The sequence below is a fragment of the Pelodiscus sinensis genome, chromosome 1 (genome assembly GCF_049634645.1).
Source record: "Pelodiscus sinensis isolate JC-2024 chromosome 1, ASM4963464v1, whole genome shotgun sequence".
In the NCBI taxonomy this organism is placed as follows: Eukaryota; Metazoa; Chordata; order Testudines; family Trionychidae; genus Pelodiscus; species Pelodiscus sinensis.
This window is the reverse complement of record NC_134711.1, coordinates 140,057,461-140,077,101: the sequence shown is the minus strand read 5'-3', so window position 1 is coordinate 140,077,101 and position 19,641 is coordinate 140,057,461. Positions and strand designations below refer to the sequence as shown.

Genomic DNA, 19,641 nt, shown 5'->3' with positions numbered 1-19,641 from the left:
GAACTGATAGGGATATTTTTCCAGTGAAAAATTTAAACAAAATTCAAATATTTTTAGTTTTCCTTGTAAAGTTTCTCTGAAATTTTGCAGGCTTTTGTTGTCATTGTTTCTCAATGGAAACCCAAGACATTTACGCAAAACAAAATATTTTGCACAGAAATACCTGTTTTGACAAAAATGCCATTTTCCATCAATGGGCATGTGACGGCCTGTGTGGGTGCGAACACCCCCTCCCAGCGGGGGAAGGGGGTTCAGCGAACCCGCTGCCTAGTAGTTCGAGCGCGATCACCCGGCCGCGAGTCCGGGTCGGGGATCAGCGAACTCGTGGTTCCGCTTCCTCTGGGCAATCCCGGGGTACCAGTCTGCCCGGGTGCCTGGGCGAGGAGACGGGGCCGCCCCCGTTGGCCTGTCTGTAGGTCAGGTCCCCGTCGGGGCAGTCGAAGTGAGAGGGCCTTCGCCCCTTTGGTTAGTCACCCCCTGCGGGGTCACGTAGGTTGGGGTTTCGAGCTAGGGAGGGGGACGTGGGGGACCCGGGCCCGCCCTCTCCACCGGGTCCCAGCCCGGGGCCCTAAGTGGGGGGGGGAAACGATGTAGGCGTTCCTCCCACGACAGGTGGGGTTTATCCCCGTAACGCACCTGTCCACGGGCGCCAGAAGGCCCCCGCCCCGGGCTGCTTCCACTCCCCGCTACCCTCCGCCCTGTTGGAGGGGGTCCCGCAGTCAGTCACTCCGCCCGAGGCGTCGGTCTCGTCCCGCGGCCGTCGTGGGGGTTCGGGTTCGTTCCCTCCTCTCCTCCAACGCGGGGGGGGCTCCCCTTGGCAGCTGGGGCGGCGGCGGTGGCAGCTCCTCTGAGTGCCGCCCCGCCTTACTCCACCAGGCCGCTTTTCAAACGGCCCGGGTGATGACATCGGGGGCGTCCATTCCGTCCCCCGGGCGTCCTGGCGTCCTCTGACGTCACGGCCGGGGCGTACCGGCCTGACGCTGGCTCCGCGCTGCTCCGGCCTAGCGGCGTGCCGTTCGGGCTCCTCGCCCCTCGGTTGAAGCCGTTCCCGGCCCCTCCTTCCCCGTCGGGGAGTTAGCCGCCCCGCCCCCGGCGGGGCTTCCCCCCTGGCCCGCTCTCCCCTGCTCCCGGGGCTGCCTGCCGGCCCGTCCGGCGGCCTCCAGGGGGCGCCGCCGGCCCCTGTTCTAGTGCGGACCTGTAGGGGTCCGTCACAGGGCATTTCTCTGGAAACATTGTTCACCAGCTCTAGTTACTACTAAAGGAAAAAGTTGCAAATAATCAGTGTTGACGCTGAATAAATAACTCTAATTCTCCAGCGGGTAGGTTGCCTTGCTCTATGATATAACTTTGCCAACTCTTGTGATTACATGATGAGACTTGTGACTATTGAGAATTTAACCTTTTTTTACGTGCATGTATTGCCTTCATGTCTGTGAAGAGAGGTTTCAAAATGTAACACCTAAAGTCTAAAAAACAAAACAAAATCCATCAAACCCACAAAAGAACTCAAAATGTATTTGTTTTAAATCTCATGACTTTTAAGCCAATCATATGGTTTTGGGAGGCCTGTCTCATGATATATCAATTCATTGGGTCAGCAGTACTGCTGGTATAGAAGCAGGTCTCCTCATTCTGCTGTAAAGTTGAATAACTCCCTATCTAGGTACATTTAGCTCTGTTTTGCCAAATATTTGTTCATGCCAAAACTGTAGCACTGTGAAACATTTTGATGTTAAAGAGACAGTGAGTACTAGATTTTGAAAGGCATTCTGGCACCAAAGGATGGTGGCCAGTGGTATTTTACTAAAAACCTAAGGCTGTGTCTAGATTGGCAAGTTTTTCTGCAAAATCATCTGCTTTTGCGGAAAAACTTGCCAGCTGTCTACACTGGCCGCTTGACTTTCCGCAAAAGCACTGATGATCTCATGTAAGATTGTCAGTGCTTTTGTGGAAAAACTATGCTGCTCCCGTTCGGGCAAAAGTCTTTTTCCGAAAGACTTTTGCACAAAAGGGCCAGTGTAGACAGCAGAGATTTCTCTTCCACAAAAAAGCCCTGATCACGAAAATGGCAATTGGGGCTTTTTTGCAGAAAAGCGCGCCTAGATTGGCCATGGACGCTTTTCTGCAAAAAGTGTTTCTGCGGAAAAGCATCCTGCCAATCTAGACGTGCTTTTCTGAAAATGCTTTTAACGGAAAACTTTTATGTTAAAAGCATTTTCGGAAAATCATGCCAGTGTAGATGTAGCCTAAGTGCTTAAGTCATGTTAGGAAACAGGACTTAGGTTTCTAAGGGTACATCTACACTGCAAGGCTATTTCAGGATCCTGGAGGTCTAGACGTCTTATCATGCCATCTATTATTTCGAAACATTTTTTTTAAATACCGGGCGCACTATTTTGCCATGTCAGTAAACCTCATTGCGCGAGGAATAAGGGATGGCTCGAAATAGCGCTTTATTTCAAAATTTGGTGCCGTGTAGATGTGCCAAAATGCAAAATAAGCTATTTCTAAATAAAATAAAAAATAAGCATAGCGCAAATCACGTATCTTATTTTGAGTTTAAGGTGCAGTGTAAACGTACCCTAAGTCCCTTGTTTTTTTTTACTTTATCCAGTGTCACCTTACTTTTTAAAAAAAAAATCACTAACAAACTATTCAAGTGTTTGGTAAAATAGCCATTCTATAGCAAGTCATTAAACCTTTTCTAAAGCTACTGCTTTCTTTTATCTTGCTGAAGTGTAGAAAGATTGTTTGGGCAGAACCAACCCCTCAAAAATTATAAGACTATCTGAAGTCATGAGATTTTTTTTTTAATCTAGTGAAATCTGGGTTAGTTTTTTTGTTTTTTGGGTTTTGTTGTTGCTTTGGTTTTTGAGGCTTTTGTGTTCATGAGGACTGAAAACATTTCTTTAAATGAAATCTGAGATTGTGATGCAATGTTGCATTTCTAGTTACTGAAGCTTTCAGAAAAGCACCAAAAATTGGCATCGCTGCTTTTATTGCCTGTACATTCCCTCTTAACAGGATGTGGAAAAGGTTTTCTTGTAAACTGTCCCCAACCCCAGCAATGCAGAAAAGTAATCAGTGGGATTTTCAGATGTGCCTAAAAGAGCTAGACACCCAACTCCCACTGAGGGGGTTGTACTGGGAGCCTAACCTCATTAAAATGGCTCTGAAGATCTCACTCAAGATCATTTTGCTCGTGTATGAGACAGAAAATGCAAATGACCATCAACAGAAGAGAAATACTGACAACACAAAGTACTGTGAAAAGTAAATGGAATTTAAAGAAAAATAATTTCCTCTACTATCTTTCAACTAGGAGACTTACCTGCCGTTGCTTGGGTCTTTTAACTCAAATAAGCTTTATTTTTCTGAATTTAAATCATTGCTCTGGGGTGAGGCTAGGGATGAGGGGGGCAGTATGGACGTTGCCCTGGGAAGAGAGGGCAACCTCAGCCCTCTCTTACCGCAGCAGCTTGAGGCCAGGTCGGAAGCACCAGTCCATGGCCACTGCAGCTGTCACAGGTTGGGGAGGGGTTCATGTTTCCCAGCAGACAGATACACAGACACACAAATAGATAAACTCTCTGAAATATATAGTAAATATCTGTGCCCCGCCTCCTGGTCAAATGGGGTTATAACTGTCCCCAAGCCCCATCTCTAGCCCCTTGCTGCCCTCCTGTGGTCATTCGACAGTATAACTACTTCCCACCAGACCTTTACCTTTCCGTTTTATGAGACCTAATTGAATTCCAGACACATCTCATTGTCCTAGCACAACTAAACTTTGACCTTACCATAATTTAAAGTAAGAGGAAGCTGTAAACCAAATTTGATGGTCCTAACTCTTACCATTTAGGAGGAGTTCTTGAACAAACGGACTCAGACAGATGGACAGACAGCCACACATTTCTAAAATATATAGCAAGATTACAATGATATAAAACAGTATAGAAAAATAGCATTCAAACAGCAATGGGATTTTCAAGCTGTTGGCACCACTTTCACAAAAGAAAATGTGCAATGCACTATTGAAAGGATCCATAACTTTTTATTGGGGAAAAAAACATATCTTCCAAAATATTGAGCAATAAGCGCATGCAAAACTTAAAGTTTTTGAAATAAAAGCATTAGAAGAAGTTACCTGAAAGTATACAATAATAATAATAATAAAAAAAACCTCTAAGCCCACATATCTGGAAAATGTCCACGGTGAACACAGCACAAAAAGTGAAAATATCTCAATTAACTTCTTTTGAATGGAAATACCCATAATGCTAAGAAGCCATCTGTCTGAGAGTCTAGAAACTGGCACTGCTCCCAAGGAGTTGTTCCAATGTTCATTGTAAATACCTTTTGCTGTGTTGCTCAGTGACTGAAATTCCTCTGACCTTCACTGTTTTCTCTGATGGACTAGGGTGAAGAAGGGCTTCGCAAGGTTTTGCAGATTTTACTAGATGAATTTCGTTTGTCGATGGCCCTGGCTGGTAAGAATTTTGTGCGGTTTGATTAGTAATTGATGAACTACCATATTGCCACCTACAAGTGAGTACAGAGGCACCACATGCAAATGGGGGGGGGGGTCAAATCAAAGTCAGGGGGGTTGTAAAAAGACCACTCAGTGCAACAAATATATTCCAGTTTACAAAATTGTGGTCTAGGAATCTGTCATTTTATTGGAATGCATCACAACAGAGTGAGTGGAAAAACCTCTCACTATTTAAAACAGGAAGTTAAATTAACCCTATCGTGAGGTACAAGGAAAGCTCCTGGAGGATAAGAGGGTTAGTCACACATAAGGAATAGTCAGCAGGGGTTTGTCAAGAACAAATTATGCCAAACCAACTTTATCTTCTTGCTTGATGGCGTTACTGGCCTACAGGGTGGGGAGAGGCAGGAGATGTGATATGTCCTGGCTTTAGGAACTCTTCTGATACAGTTCTGAATTCTCATAAGCCAACTAGAGCACTAAAACCACTGGCCCGCCGGCTGTATCTAGCCCTCTGCTTAATGTAATCCGGTCTGCAGGATGTCTCTGTGCCATGGACTAGAAGCCCCGAGCTCAACAAGGCTGGGGCATGAGCACTAGTGCCCCGAGCCCATTCCCACTACATCCCCTTTGTGTTATCTGGCCCTCCCTGGTGGGCAGGGAACGTGGTTCTGTGCACTGCTGTCCCACTCCCACCACTGGGATGGAGCAGCGGCATTGCATGCATTGGGAGAAGCTTTGTCTTCACACTGCCCCCACCTGCAGGCTCTGCCCTGGCAGCTCCTATTGGCCAGGAATCCCACCCAATGGGAGCTGCAGGAGGTGGTGCCTATAGAGGAGCACAGGGCAATATGGCATTTCCCACTACCACCAATGTGGAGATGCCCCAGGTAACTGCCCACATCCTGACCTCCTGCCCTTTCCTTGAATCCCCTTCTACACCCTAACTCCCTTCAGAGCCCACACCCTTACACCAACCTGCTGTCCAGAACCCCCTTCTGAACTCCAAATGCGTCATCCCTTGCCCCACCCCAGAGCCCACCCCCTCCCTCACCAAGCCCTTTCTTTTGCTTGTGTGTGGCTCCTGGCTGTGGGTCAGTGGCCCATGACAGAGAAAAGGTTCCACACCCCTGAACTAGGGAAACATGGTCTAGATGAAATTACTATAAGGTGTGTGCACAACTGGTTGAAAGATTGTATGCCAGAAGAGTTATCAATGATTTATTGTCCAGCTGGGAGAGCATCTACTGGGGTCCCACAAAGGTCAGTCCTGTGTCCAGAACTGTTTAATATTTTCGTTAATGATGGGGTGGTGAGTACAGTTATAAAATCTGTAGATGACACCAAGCTGGGAGGGGGTTTTCCAGCACTTTGGAGAGCAGGTTTAAAATTCAAAAAGACTGTGACAAAATGAAGAATTGGTCTGAAATCAGCGAGATAAAATTCAACAGAGGCAAGTACAAAGTACTTCACCGAGAAAGGAAAAAGCAAGGGGAATAATTGCACAGGTGGTCATACTGCTGAAAAGGATCTGGGGGTTATAGCAATTCATAAATTGAATATGAGTCATCAATGTGATGCATCTTTGATAAAGGCTAATATGATTTTGGAATGTACTAACAAGAAGGTTGTACGTAATTACAGGAGGTAATTGTCCCACTGTACTCACCCCTGGTGTGATCCCAACTGGAGTCCTGTGTCCAATTGAGGGCACTTTAATTTAGGAACAATGTGGACAAATTGGAGAGAATCCAGGGAACAGCAGTGAAAGTGACCTGTGAGGAAAGGTTAAATGAATTGGGTGTCTAGTCTTGAGGAAAGAGGACTGAGGAGGAACTTAATTAGAGTCTTATAATATGTTAAAGGCTGTTATAGAGCATTGTGATTGATTGTTCTCCATGTCCCCTGAAGGGAGAACAGAATGCAATAGGGTTAATTTGAAGCAAGGAAGATTCAGGTTAGATATTAGGAAAAACTTTCTAACCATGTTAAACTCTGGAACAGGCTGCCAAAGGAAGTTGGGGACAGATTGGACAGAGACCTGTCAGGAAAGGTCTAGGTTTACTGGGCCCAGCCACAGCATAGTGGGCTGGACTTCATGATTTCTTTAGGTCCCTTCCAGCCCTTCATGTTTATGATTTTCTGACAATTTTACTACAAGGGAACAGTGGTTGATCGGGGGGAGAGTGGATCAAGATTAAAGCATGTGAACCATGCTGCTTTCAGTTATTATAGTTAATGAAAACTCTCTTCCTTTTTTTGCTTTCCGTGGATTTGCAACTTTACATTTTGTGTACCAGTGGAATCAAAATTGCAGAGAGAAAGTGGGCTGAAGCTAATTTTTTACCTAGATTGGGCTGAAACCACGTAAAACCACAGAACAGATCTAAGTAAAAATTTGGAATTTCCATCCTGCAGGCTGTTGCAATTGCACATGCTGGCTATGTCTAGACTGGCATGATTTTCCACAAATGCTTTTAACGGAAAAGTTTTTAGTTAAAAGCATTTGCGGAAAAGAGCATCTAGATTGGAACGGACTTGCCAGTCTAGACGCAGCCAATATGTTTAATTTGTATCTTTTTCCTTTAAACAAAGAAATAATTTGCAAACCTCAAAGCTACTATCAAAGTAAATGATGTTGTTTGCAAGCACTTGAAAGTTAAAAAATGCCAGAATTAAGGATGCCCGTGCAACCTTATTTTGGCCCCATTGTACAGATGATTCTAATAGTCTTTAATGACTTCATCACATACTGTACTATTTTTTCCCATGGGATTCCTATCTCATTCAGTGCACTGCAGGGATGATGCTGAGGGATTAAGACAGAGGCTCAGTACTTTCTTTGTTTGTGATCAGTGGTCAATGTGTGGCCTCAGACCTTATTTACTGCACATGGTCCAAACCCTGCCTTGGACACAATTATTTATCTCCTCATGGGCTTGTCTGCGGCACTCACTGTTGTAGTATTGGAAACATTCCAAAGCATGAATTTCCCTGTAAGAGAAGAAAATATTTTCATCTCCATTTTACACGTAGGAGAACAGAGACAAAGAAACTTGCCTGTGAGGACACATTGAATCTTTGGCAGAGCCAGGACTAGAAACTCTTTATCATTCTATTGGCACACGCAAAACTTATGCAGTCCTTAATTTTGGCATTTCCTAACTTTTGAGTGCTTGATTTTTGCAAACTTACTATTATTTTTAAAGTAGGCTTTTGGCATGTAATTATTATTTAAGGTACATTAGTGCCTAGAAACCTCCACATGTTAGACGTTGTACATACACTTAGAAAATGCTGGCGAATGTATAAGCTAAAGCAAGAGTTTTATTGTCCCCCTTTTATAGATGGAGCACTGAGACAGAGTAAGTGGCTTGCTCATCCTCACACAGGAAGCCTGAAGCACAACTGGGAATATAACCCAGAACTCCCAAGAGTTAGGCCAGTGCCTTAACCTTAGGACATCCTTTTTCTCAACAGCTATGTTTTAACCCTGTATTTTATTTCAGGCTGTCACAACGTCTCAGAAATCGGCCGACACCTGGTTCAGTTCTCCAAGCTATAAATGGCTTCACGCAGTGCCTACCAACCAGACTAATGGAAGCCGCTCCTGATAACTGTCATGGCCTTGAATGTCCTCAGTAAGAGACTCCCAGCTGTGTAACCCTCTCACTTCCCCCCTGACAAGCATTCTCAGCTGTTGAAATGGCCGGCTCCCCACCCTATAAAAAATCATCATCAGGATGTGTAAGTAGCATCAGCACAAGACCTTATTGTCACCCCCTCACTGAACCTCCCCCCCCCACACAGACCCCCCCTAAAGCTACCCACACCCCTCTATTTTAAGACTAAGCTTGGACTGTCAATTCTTCAGGGCAGGGGTCAGACCTTATTTCTGTGTAGTGCACCATGGCTATGGACCTGTATAAATCACTGTTTGGGCACTCTGTGATCTCCTTATTGGTGGATCAGTGCAGCCTGAATAATGACACTGGCACAAGCTCCGTTTAACAGCAAACCAATATGTATTTATTTTTGGAACAGGATATGGAACCTCCTGCCATGGGTACAAACAGTTTTCATTTCTCCCTGAGGAAGAAGAGACAAACTCTTCTATTTCCTCTCAGAGTTACTCCTCGAGAAAGGAGTCTTTCCCACCTCTTTGGGAGAAGCCAGTGCCTTTGTGGTCTGCCTGTGACTGTTCCATGCATGCAGACCCAGCCAGCATCATGCCTCTGCTTAATCTACTATCTATTTGAGAATGTCTGCCTGTCTGTTTGTTCAAGAACCCCTCCTAAGTGGTAAGAACTAGAACCATTGAATCTGGTCGGCAGCTTCCTCTTATCCTACCTTAAAGCAAGGTCAGGGTTTGGTTGTAGCAGGAAAATGGTTTGTGCCTGGAATGGGACTGCTTCTCAGAAAACAATACAGAAAAGAAGCAAAATCCCCAGGCAGGTGAAAGGAGCTGGTTAGAGGCTCCTCCCCACCCCATCCAGGACTGCCCCAGCCCTGAGACACATTTTGCTTTTTAGGCTATGGCTATCTGCGGAGTGGTTCTGCCTGAAGTGAAGTTGATCGTTTATACTGGTATAGTTACAGTGATGAACACCAATGAGGGTGCTCGTATTTGTTATAAGTGGGACTTACTTTGGGTTAGCTTACGTCAACTGGGAAGGTTTCCGCCAAACTGGCATAAGCCAATCTACCCCAAGTAAAGAATGTCCAGGTGGTGCTAACTATACCAGTTTAATTAATTAACGGTGACAGTTCTCATTTGATGGCTCTTGGCGTGCCCAGGCCTGTGAGTCACTTCATTACCCCCTGCCTCTAACAGGAGGTAGCTGGCTGGGTGTTATTTCCCTAATGCCACTAAGCACTGTCCTTCAGGCAATGCCAGATCCATATTCCCTTGCAGGTTAACAGTAGATGCCAGTCCCTGAGTCCCTTTGAATTATTCCCTTTTGATACCCAGCTCTTGACACTGGCTTCTCAAAGAAATCCCACATTCCCCTCTCAGGAGAGCGTGTATCCCAGTTTATTATTGTTACCTGAAATCACTGCTCCTGTATAATACACAGCACTTGTGAGCACTTATCATGAAACAAAGGCAGTGCTTTAAAAGAAACACTAGATACGAGAGGGGATGGAAACAAGTGGATACAGCTGTAATACAAGAGGTTTCTGGGGGCTCCAATGAGAGGGTCAAATCAGAGTAAACTGCTTAGAGACAGGGCTACATAAAGCCCCAAACTGGGGGGGTCTTCCACTGTAAGGCACACCAAACCAGTCATGAAGAGCACTTCTGTTTGCCATGCTGACTAACCAGAAACCACGCAAGCAATCCCCTTAGATACTCCGGCTTCACCTGTGCCACCACCAGTACTGCTGCTTGTGCAGATGAAAAGTTCTGGAAACCAGTCTCACCAAAACAGATCAGGTTCTCCCTGTCCCTAAGCACCAGCCACATTCCTGGGGCAATTTATATCTTGGATCTTACCCAAAAGAACACCCTGGGCCACTCCTTTAGAATCTAACATCTTAACAGCTCATTCATAAAATGGAAGGAGGAAAGGGTGACAGCTAAGATTATTAAAAGAATCAAATACTTACACCAATTGCACAGTTATTGGTGCTGGCTTGTGGCAGACACGGAACAATCCAGTGTCTTAAAACAAGTCTCTGGAATACATCCTTGGGGTCATCAGTCCTTTCAGGCTTCAGTTCATAGCTGAGATCCTTCATAGGTGATTAGCCGATTGAAGACAAAATGGAGGCGCCCTCAGCGCCTTCTTAATACCCTTGCTCAGGTGGAGGATATCCCAATGTTCTCGCTGTGTAAAAGTATGCACCAAGATGGAGTTTGTCACATGGGCAAGTCATGTGTCCAGGCATGACTCATTTCTTTTTAGGCAGCAGCCGCTGCTTCTACCTGCTGGTCTGAACATGCACAGCAAAGCTTATCAGATGTGGATTGGCACCAACTGACGTGCATTATCAGTGAACTACTGCTGATTACTTCAATAGTAACCCTTCCACACCAGGCTGGTCATGTGTCCTGCTGATGTCTCCCACAAGTACACATTCAAACTACGAGTACACAGCCAATACTCACAACTTGAAATATAAAAATGATACATGCACATAAGCAGCATACACTCAATCTGCAAATCACAAGCTTTTCATAGACCTTGTACTTGACCCACTTTGTATAACATGTGGTACAATCATGTAACTGTGGATATCACAATGATTTATATGTTCATCTCACAATCCAATAACGTCACAACAATACAAATCAAAATAATAAAATGTGACCCTGGATCTATGTTTATGTCTCCTGTCTAATAAAGTAGGGTTTCCCCCCAAAGTTCAGTCTGTTGAAGAGCTGGTTGGCTTCACAAGAACCAAGATCCAATTTTTCAGAAGTACCTGTGAGACAACATCCCTGCTCCCAAGCTAGCTCCACAGTGAAAGGATGCAGAGCGTCTTTCCCCCTCCTTGGTTATACTGAAACAGGCTTTTGTTCTTCTAGTGCTTGCTCATGTCCATTCCATGTAGGTATGCATGTGCCACATGCACAGATGTCAGACCTGTTTTCCCCCAGCAGCACCTGTTGGGCCAGCCAAGGAGCCCCTGGGAGCAGCGCCACTATATCGGAGCATATATACCCCTGCTGGCCCTCCACCCCCTCGGTTCTTTCTTACCACCCATGACGGTAGCTGGAGCATCTCGAGGCCTCTCAAGACTACCCTCGGCCCTACTGTAAATAGCTGGTTTTAGTGTTTTAGAGTTATATTGTTCTTAGTAAATAGTTGTAGTTAGCAGTTAGTTGATTCTGAGCAGAGTTTCCTGCTTTATATCTCCCCTCCTGGGGAGGGGATGCCGGGGCCACACAGATTCAAGCCTTGCTCCAAGTGCTTGAATCTGTGCCCTGCAGCGACCCCCACAACGGTTGCCTGAAGTGTCTGGGAGAGGGCCACCTTGCAGACAGCTGCTAGATCTGCAGGGGCTTCAAGCCAAGAACGAAGTGGAAATGTATTTCCAGGCTGAAGTTCATCCTTATGCAAGCTGCACTTCAACCACCAGCTCCGGATGCCGCACCAATCATATGCAGTGCACCAGGTTTGGTGCGTGAGGCCTCAGTGGGACTTAGACACTCAGCGTCGCCGACTAAGGCCACAGCATCTCAGCACAGCTCAAAATTGCTGGTGCCCAAAAAGAAAAGACTGTGTAGGGCAGAGGTGAGCAAATAATTTCAGAAGGGGGGGCCACTTCACAAATTTCTGAAGTGTTCCCGGGCCACTCCAGAAGGGCAGGACCTTGGATGGAAGGGGTGGGCCCAGAACACTTCCCATACTCACCTGCCCACAGACCCTGATTGTCCTGGGGGCAGAGGAAGCTCATGAAGTCTTTACCTCCACCCCCCAGTGCCTACTGCTGTTTTGAACAGCTGGCTGTTCCCTCTAGGCGCCATTTGCCCCTGGTGCTGGGAGGAGCCATTGTGCGCTTCCCCCTTCCCCCAACCCAATCAGGGCATGGAAGTGGGGGAGCGTGCAAAGTCTTTGTCCGTCCCCCCACCACCACCACCCTGCAAGGGCCACACAGCACCTAGCATGCACCACCAGCTGTTCTGAGCAATTGGCGGTTCACTCTAAGCACCGCACACCCCATGAGGGTGAGAGGAGACGTGTGCTCTCCTGTCCCCAGGCCAACTGAGGCTCAGCGGGTCATTCAGGGCACACAAATGGGCCCTCAGAGGGGATGTAGTGCGGGAGATTTTCCTCAGGTGGGGTTGTCCCCACTTGGACATATTCACAACCCACAGCAACAAGAAGTGCTGGGATTTCTGTTCCTACCTAGGTCAGGGGCCAGGGCTGTGGGGGGATGCCCTACACATAGAATGGCCTCCCCAGCTGCTGTATGCCTTCCCGCCTTTCCCTCTGATGCACCTGCTCCTCCTCAGGGTCAAGAGGTTCAGGGCCTCAGTGATCCTGGTGGCGCCAGTGTGGCTCCACCAGCACTGGTTCCCCACCCTCCTGGATCTGTTGGTGGAGGAGCCCATAGTGCTTCTATTACTGCCTGATCTAATCACCCAGGATGTGGGGGAGGGACAGTTGTGCCACTCAGATCTCCACTCCCTCCACCTTGCTACAGTTCAAAGCCCAACAGGGCTCTTGCTACAGTTCAAAGGTGGAGGCGCCCTTATAGACTAATTGTATAGTTGATGGAAATTCCATCAACTGTTTGATTAGTTAATTAATCTAAATTTAACAACCGTAGTCTTGAGCCACTTCCACCACTCTCTGTGTCGTTCATGGGCTGTTAAGACTCCCAGTGTGGCCAGTTTTGTCTCTATTGGCTCACACGCAGGGTTATACGCCTACTAAAATCTATTGTTTTGCTGGCCTCACAGACTACCCAAAGTCTGGCCATGAAGGACTTGGTCTGATCAGTATCCATTGCAGATGCCGAAGCTTCTCCTAAGCTGTGTCAGCAGTTTGCAATCAGAATAAAGTGAAAGGGCTACATGCGAAGCTGCTGCACTGAAGCAAGGGAGACTGGTTCAATTTCCCTAGAGTCAGCATGATTCCTGGGGGAGAGAGGGCATGGGACTTGTCCCACAGCATTGTGGGATACTATTGGCAGACTCCAAGAACCTGACTCTAGGTGGGGACCACAGCCCTACTGAAAAATGAAAGGGCTTGGCCCCTGGGTCCACCTTGACTCAGGCTCATGCTGTTCACGCTCATGCTGTTCTAGGACCCTAGATCCAAGCCTGATTTCAGGAGCGCTGGGTCCATAAAAGGGAGGTTAGGGCTTGAGCCTGAGACGGAGCTTACATTTCATTGTAGATTTACCTATAGAAAGTTCTATAGAGAACTTTCTGGGTGTCTGGCTGATGAGTCTTGCCCACATGCTCAGGGTTTAGCTGATCGCCATATTTGGGGTTGGGAAGGAATTTTCCTCCAGGGTAGATTGGCAGAGGCCCTGGAGGTTTTTCGTCTTCCTCTGTAGCATGGGGTACAGATCACTGCTAGAGGATTCTCTGTATCTTGGGGTCTTCAAAGTATTTGAAGGCTTCAATATCTGAGATATAGGTGAGAGGATTATTCTAGGAGGGGGTGGGTGAGATTCTGTGGCCTGAATTGTGCAGGGGGTCAGACTAGATGATCATAATGGTCCCTTCTGACCTTAAAGTCTATGAGTCTACCTTTAAGGTATATTTAAAGGCTGCAGTAAAACACCTGAAGCTGCAAAACAACTGACTCAGCTCATGGGGCTCAGGCTGTGAGATTGTAAAACTGCAACTCAGATGTTTGGGCTTGGGCTAGAGCCAGGCTCAAGGACACTGAGAGGCATCTGCCTCATATTGATTTGGAATGCAAAAGTAGCGCCTATTGTATTCAGCTTATAACGCTTCATTTACCTCTCACCCGAGGCAGGCAGATAAACATTCTTTATCTGACAGAAAATTTTTGTCAGTTCTGCCTGTTCTGCATCAGCAGCACAGATACCTAATGTGTAAATCTTCCCCGGACATACATCACACTGCGATTATGAGGATCAGTGAGATGTAAGCTGCCATTACACACCTCACCAGGTTCTATTTGGATAAATGTGTAGGGTGCAGTATGTTTATCAGGCCTGATGCAGGTTGCTGTTATAGAACATAGAACCCTTTGCCAATGGTCACTGAGGAGGATTGACTAATACTCTATACTTGTTCATAGACAGACCCTGGGTCAAATCTGGACGGCCAGTCACTTTTGAACAGATTACAAAATCATTTTATTTACTCATTACCATCATTAGTTCTGGGGGTTTAAAATTATTTGTAGCCTGTCATTCTCTCACAGTGAGATCTCCATTACATTGCACTGTGAATTAATTATTGTGTTTTCTTAATTCCTTAGTTGCTTAATTTGAGCTGTCATCATTTTCCACCAATAAAAATGAAGAGCATGTTCCCTTTTTTTACAAAAAAAAATACATTTTCTACTTTACTCACACTAGGTTATTTACACTGTTCAAGGCTGTAGTCCTGCCTCTAGCACTTTCAGTATCTAGGGGTACTGTGTTTAAACATGGCAGCAAAATAAAAAAAGGGAAAGTTGACACCGAAAACTGTTCATTTAAAGGAGAGTGGATGGAGGCTTACTGTTTTATTTTGCCACAATATCCAAAGGCTTGCCCAGTATGTTTAATTTGTACAGAGACTGTGGTTGTCATTAAAAGTGGATTTCAGAGGGGTAGCCAAGTTAGTCTGTAACTGGAAAAACTTAAAAAAAACTATGTAGCACTTTAAAGATTAACAAGATGGTTTAATAGGTGATGAGTTTTTGTGGGCCAGACCCACTTCCTCAGATCATATTCTGGAAGAGAATTGGCATGACCAGGGCTCGACAAATAATGTAATCTATTCGCCCGTGGCATGACCATACATACCAAAGGAATACAATGAAAAAAGTGAACAAGTTATTAAACTGACAAATCAGACTTAGTACAGAAGGTGGGTGAAGGGGAGGGAAGGAGCGAATAGCTATTTGAGTCAATGAATGGCTAATCAGTGGTGATAAGTAGGAAGCTATCTTTGTAATGGTTAAGGTAATTAGCATCTTTGTTAAGGCCTATTTGTAAAGTGTCAAATTTAAGGATGAAAGAAAGTTCTGAAGTTTCCCTCTGTAATCTGGTGTTAAAGTCTCTTTGAAGTAAGATGCATGTAGTAAGGTCGTTAAGACTATGTCCAGGTAGGCTGAAATGAAAAGCAACTGGTTTTTCCTTGTGAAGATGTCTGATGTCTGATTTGTGGGCATTAATTCTTTGGCGAAGTGTATGAGAAGTCTGTCCAATATACATAGCAGAAGGACACTGTTGGCACATGATGGCATAAATTATATTTCTGGATGAACAGGAATATGTGTTCTTGATCATGTAATTGACATGGTTAGGTCCAGTGATGGTGTCACCAGAGTAAATATGTGGACAAAGTTGGCAATGTGGTTTGTTGCAAGGGAAAGTTCCAGGATTGGTATTAATGTGGTATGTCCTGTGGTTGTTGGTAAGAATCTTCCTGAGGTTAGGTGGTTGTCTATAGGAGACTATGGGTCTGTCCCCCAGAGCCTCTTGGAGTGTTCCAGTATAGGTTGTAGGTTATTGATAATGCGATGGAGGGGTTTAAGTTGGGGGCTATAGGTGATAAGCAGTGTTCTATTGTTGGTTTTCTTGGGCCTATCTTGAAGTAGATGGTTTCTGGGTATTCGTCTGGCTCTTTCAATTTGTTTTTTTATTTCCTCCGGTGGGTAATTGAGATTTACAAATGCTTGGTAGAGATCTTGAAGTTTCTGGTCTCTGTCAATGGGATTAGAGCAGATGCGGTTGTACCTAAAGGCATGACTATAGACGATGGATTGTATGGCGTGTCCCGGATGGAAGCTGGAGGCTTGTAGGTAAGTGTAGCAGTCAGTGGGGTTTCTGTAGAGTGGTATTTAATTTTCCATTACTGATTTGTACTGTGGTGTCCAGGAAATGGATCTCTCATGTTGAATGGTCCAGGCTGAGATTGATGGTGGGGTGTAGGTTGCTAAAGTCTCTCTATTACTATTCAGCATTAAAAAACTATGAATAGTCTAGCAGTACCTTAAAGACTAACAAAACATGTAGATAAAAATCACGAGCTTTCATGAGCACAACCCACTTCTTCAGATGACTAGAGTATTAAAAGTCCAGATCCAAGAATAAATAAGGAAAGGAGGGAAGGGAAGAAAGGGGGAAAAGAAAAAAATAGTGAATTCAATTGTTCACGTTACAAGAAGCCGATGAGAACAATTTGCACCTCTTTAAGGATTTGCACCTTTTTAAGGGCCCATTATTTGGTTGGTTAAGTCATTAGGATGTGGAAGGTAGTGTGCTAGCCAGCCAATGCTTTTATTCATTCTTCTCTTATAGGAATCAAACTTGTAAATGAAGTTAAGTTCCATCCCTTCCGTGTGTATTTGGCTTGTGGAATTGGCCTGAAACAACATGATGCCTTTGCGATCCATTTGAGTGCCCGGGCAGGTTAAAGTGTTCTCCAACAGGTTTCTGTGTGTTGCCTTTTCAGATATCTGATTTGTGTCCATTAATTCTTTCCTGTGGAGACTGTACAGTTTGGCCAATATACACTGCAAGTGGGGTATTGCTGGCATTTGATGGCATAGATCACATTAGTGGATGTGCAGTTAAATGAGCCTCTGATTTGGTGGCTGATGTGGCTGGGTCCAGTGATGAAATCACGCTGTTGAAGAGGTGTGGGCAGAGCTGCCACTGGGGCTGATTGCATGGGGTGGGTTCCTGGATGATTATGATGGAAGTGTGTTGTGTGGTCACTGGAAAGAATTTGTTTGAGGTTAGTGGGTTGTCTGTAGGTGAGAATTGGCCTTTCCCTCAAGGCTTCTGAGTGTGAGGGGTCGTTTTCCAGGATAGGTTGTAGATTGTGGATAATGCATTAGAGGGGTTTAAGTTGTGGACTGTAGGGCTGAGTCTACATTGGCACCCTTTTCCGGAAAAGGGATGCTAATGAGACACTTCGGAATTGCAAATGCCACGGGGAATTTAAATATCCCCCGCAGCATTTGCATGAACATGGCTGCCACTTTTTTCTGGCTCGGGGTTTTGCCGGAGAAAAGCGCCAGTCTAGACGGGATCTTATTCAAGTAGGAATAAGGGATCTTCCGGAAAAGGGTTTATTTTCCACAAGATCCCATCTAGACTGGCGCTTTTCTCCGGCAAAACCCCGAGCCGGAAAAAAGCGGCAGCCATGTTCATGCAAATGCCGCGGAGGATATTTAAATCCCCCGCAGCATTTGCAATTCCGAAGTGTCTCATTAGCATCCCTTTTCCGGAAAAGGGTGCCAATGTAGACACAGCCTAGGTGATGACAAGTGGAATTCTGTTGTTTTCTCTTTGGGGTCTGTCTTGAAGTAGTTCATGTCTGGATACTTTTTTGGCTCTGTCGATCTGTTTTTTCACTTCTCTGGGTGGGTATTTCAATTTTAAGAATGCTCTATATAGATCCTGTAGGTGTTTTTCTCTGTCTGTAGGATTGGAGCAAATCTGGTTGTATCTTAGGGCTTGGCTATAAACAATAGATTGAGAAATGTGTCTGGGATGGAAGCTAGAGGCATGAAGGTAAGTGTAATGGGCAATAGGTTTCCGGTATAAGGTGGTGGAAATTTGTCCATCACTTAACTGTACTGTAGTGTCAAGGAAGTGGATCTCTTGTGTGGACTGATCCAGGCTGAGGTTGATGGTGGGGTGGAAGTTGTTGAAATCCCTGTGAAATTCTTCAAAGGTCTCTTTCCTGAGTATCCATATGATGATGATGTCATTGATGTAGAGTAAGAATAAGCAGAGTAAGGGTATTAATGGGAGAGAACTGAGGAAACGTTTTTCAAGATCAGCCATAAAGATGTTGGCATATTGTGGTACCATGCAGATGCCCATGGCTGTGCTGCGGACTTGATGATACAAATTGTCTCTGAATTGGAAGAAGTCGTGGGTGAGGACTAAGTTGCAGGGATCTGTAATCAGGTGTGCTGTGGTGTCATCACGGATGGTGTTCCTGATAGCCTGTAATCCGTCTTTATGTGGAATGTTGGTATAAAGAGCTTCTACTTCCATAATGGCCAGGATGGTGTTTTCAGGTAGATTACTGATGTTTTGTAGTTTCCTCAGGAAGTCGGTGGTGTCTTGAAGATAGCTGGGAATGCTGGTAGCATTAGGTCTGAGGAGAGAGTCAATATAGCTGGATAATCCTGCTGTAAGTGTGCCAGTGCTTGAGATGATGGGTCATGTGGGATTTCCAGATTTGTGTATCTTGGGTAGCAGATAGAAAAATCCTGGTCAGGGATGGGGGGGAAGCGGGGGGATTAGTGTAAATTTGGTCTTGAGCAGCATCCAGGAGCTTTATGAGCAGTTGTTCTAGGATTTTTTGATATTCTTTAGCGGGATCACAGGAAAGAAGCTTATAGAATCTGGTATTGGTGAGTTGTCTGGTCGCCTCCTGTTTGTGATTACTACAGCACCCCCTTTGTCAGCCTTTTTGATGATGATGTTAGAATTGTTTTTGAGGCTCTGTATAGCATTGTCTTCTGCACGGCTGAGGCTGTATATAGTATGATGTTGTTTGCTGACAGTGTCAACCCGTGCACATTTGCAGAAGCAATCAATGTAGAAGTCAAGACTCTCATTACAACCGTTAGTAGTGATCCACATAGAAGCCTTCCTCTTGTGGGATTGGCAGTACAAAACAAAGCACATAGATTTTGGCCACACATGCTGAGAAGATCACACAAAATGTTTTGAAGCAGTGCGTGAGAAACTGAAAATGGGAACACTTTCTGAGGCAGCAGATGAATCCTGTGATATCAGGAACACCTCTGAGTTAGCGCTATGTGCTTGTTTCTTTATGGAGCTACTTTTGTGGAGTACTTGCTATCCTGACACTGCATAATAATCACACAACAGGTGAGGATTTGTTTAACTCTGTTCAAACTTTTTTGTGCAGTAAAGGTTTTGATAGGACTCACATTTGTGCCAGTTACAAGGAAGGGCACTTCTGCAGTGATCAGTACTCACCGACAGCTTGTGAAACAGCTGCAAGACCTGACCCCAAACTCTTTCCCTATCATTGTGTAAACTGCCCAACCACACTTTGTGCAAAACTCCGCAATGAGTATGCTCATGTTTGGCTGCCACGGACAGTACATGTCACCTTCCTATGGTCCAAATTACTACTGTAATCAAGAGGGCTGACAGCTTCAGCTGGCCCCTGGCAAGATACAGAGCGGGGGTGGCTCCGTGCCTGGAAAGAGGGGAGGCTTCAGGAGGAAGGGGTGGGACTAAGGGCAGCCAGTAGGAATAGCAACAGCGACTGGGAGCCCTGAACCTCTGTGAGTTGCCGGATCCCAGGATAACTATCCTCTCTGCCCCGCCCCCACCCCACCCCGTCGGTGGGCCTGACTGCGACACGGACAATCCAAAAGATTTCTTTTGGAAGTAGTTGCTGATTACGTGAGCTGTTGGTTCCTGGTGACATCCATTGACTCAGCAGAAGGCAAGTATTAACAAGTCTATGGGAAGTCTATCTATATAGCATGTTGGGGCAGAAG

General features: G+C 45.5%; 1 protein-coding gene and 1 long non-coding RNA gene across 3 annotated transcripts in view; one reads left to right on the top strand and one right to left on the bottom strand.

Moving 5' to 3' along the window:
- HAO2 (hydroxyacid oxidase 2) overlaps positions 1–10,813 on the top strand; it is a 30,494-nt gene extending 19,681 nt beyond the window's left edge. For both annotated transcript variants that reach the window (XM_075904743.1, XM_075904751.1), the window contains 2 exons: positions 4,421–4,490; positions 8,002–10,813. In XM_075904743.1, the coding sequence (XP_075760858.1) occupies positions 4,421–4,490; positions 8,002–8,057 (126 nt within the window). In that variant the 3' untranslated portion in view covers positions 8,058–10,813. The remainder of the gene's footprint in view (positions 1–4,420; positions 4,491–8,001) is intronic.
- LOC142819255 (uncharacterized) lies at positions 1,065–10,237 on the bottom strand. Its single transcript, XR_012897077.1, has 3 exons — positions 10,103–10,237; positions 6,162–6,267; positions 1,065–4,487 (listed from the first exon to the last, which is right to left on the bottom strand). It is a non-coding gene; the product is annotated as an uncharacterized LOC142819255 (long non-coding RNA).
- Positions 10,814–19,641: the final 8,828 nt, after the last annotated feature.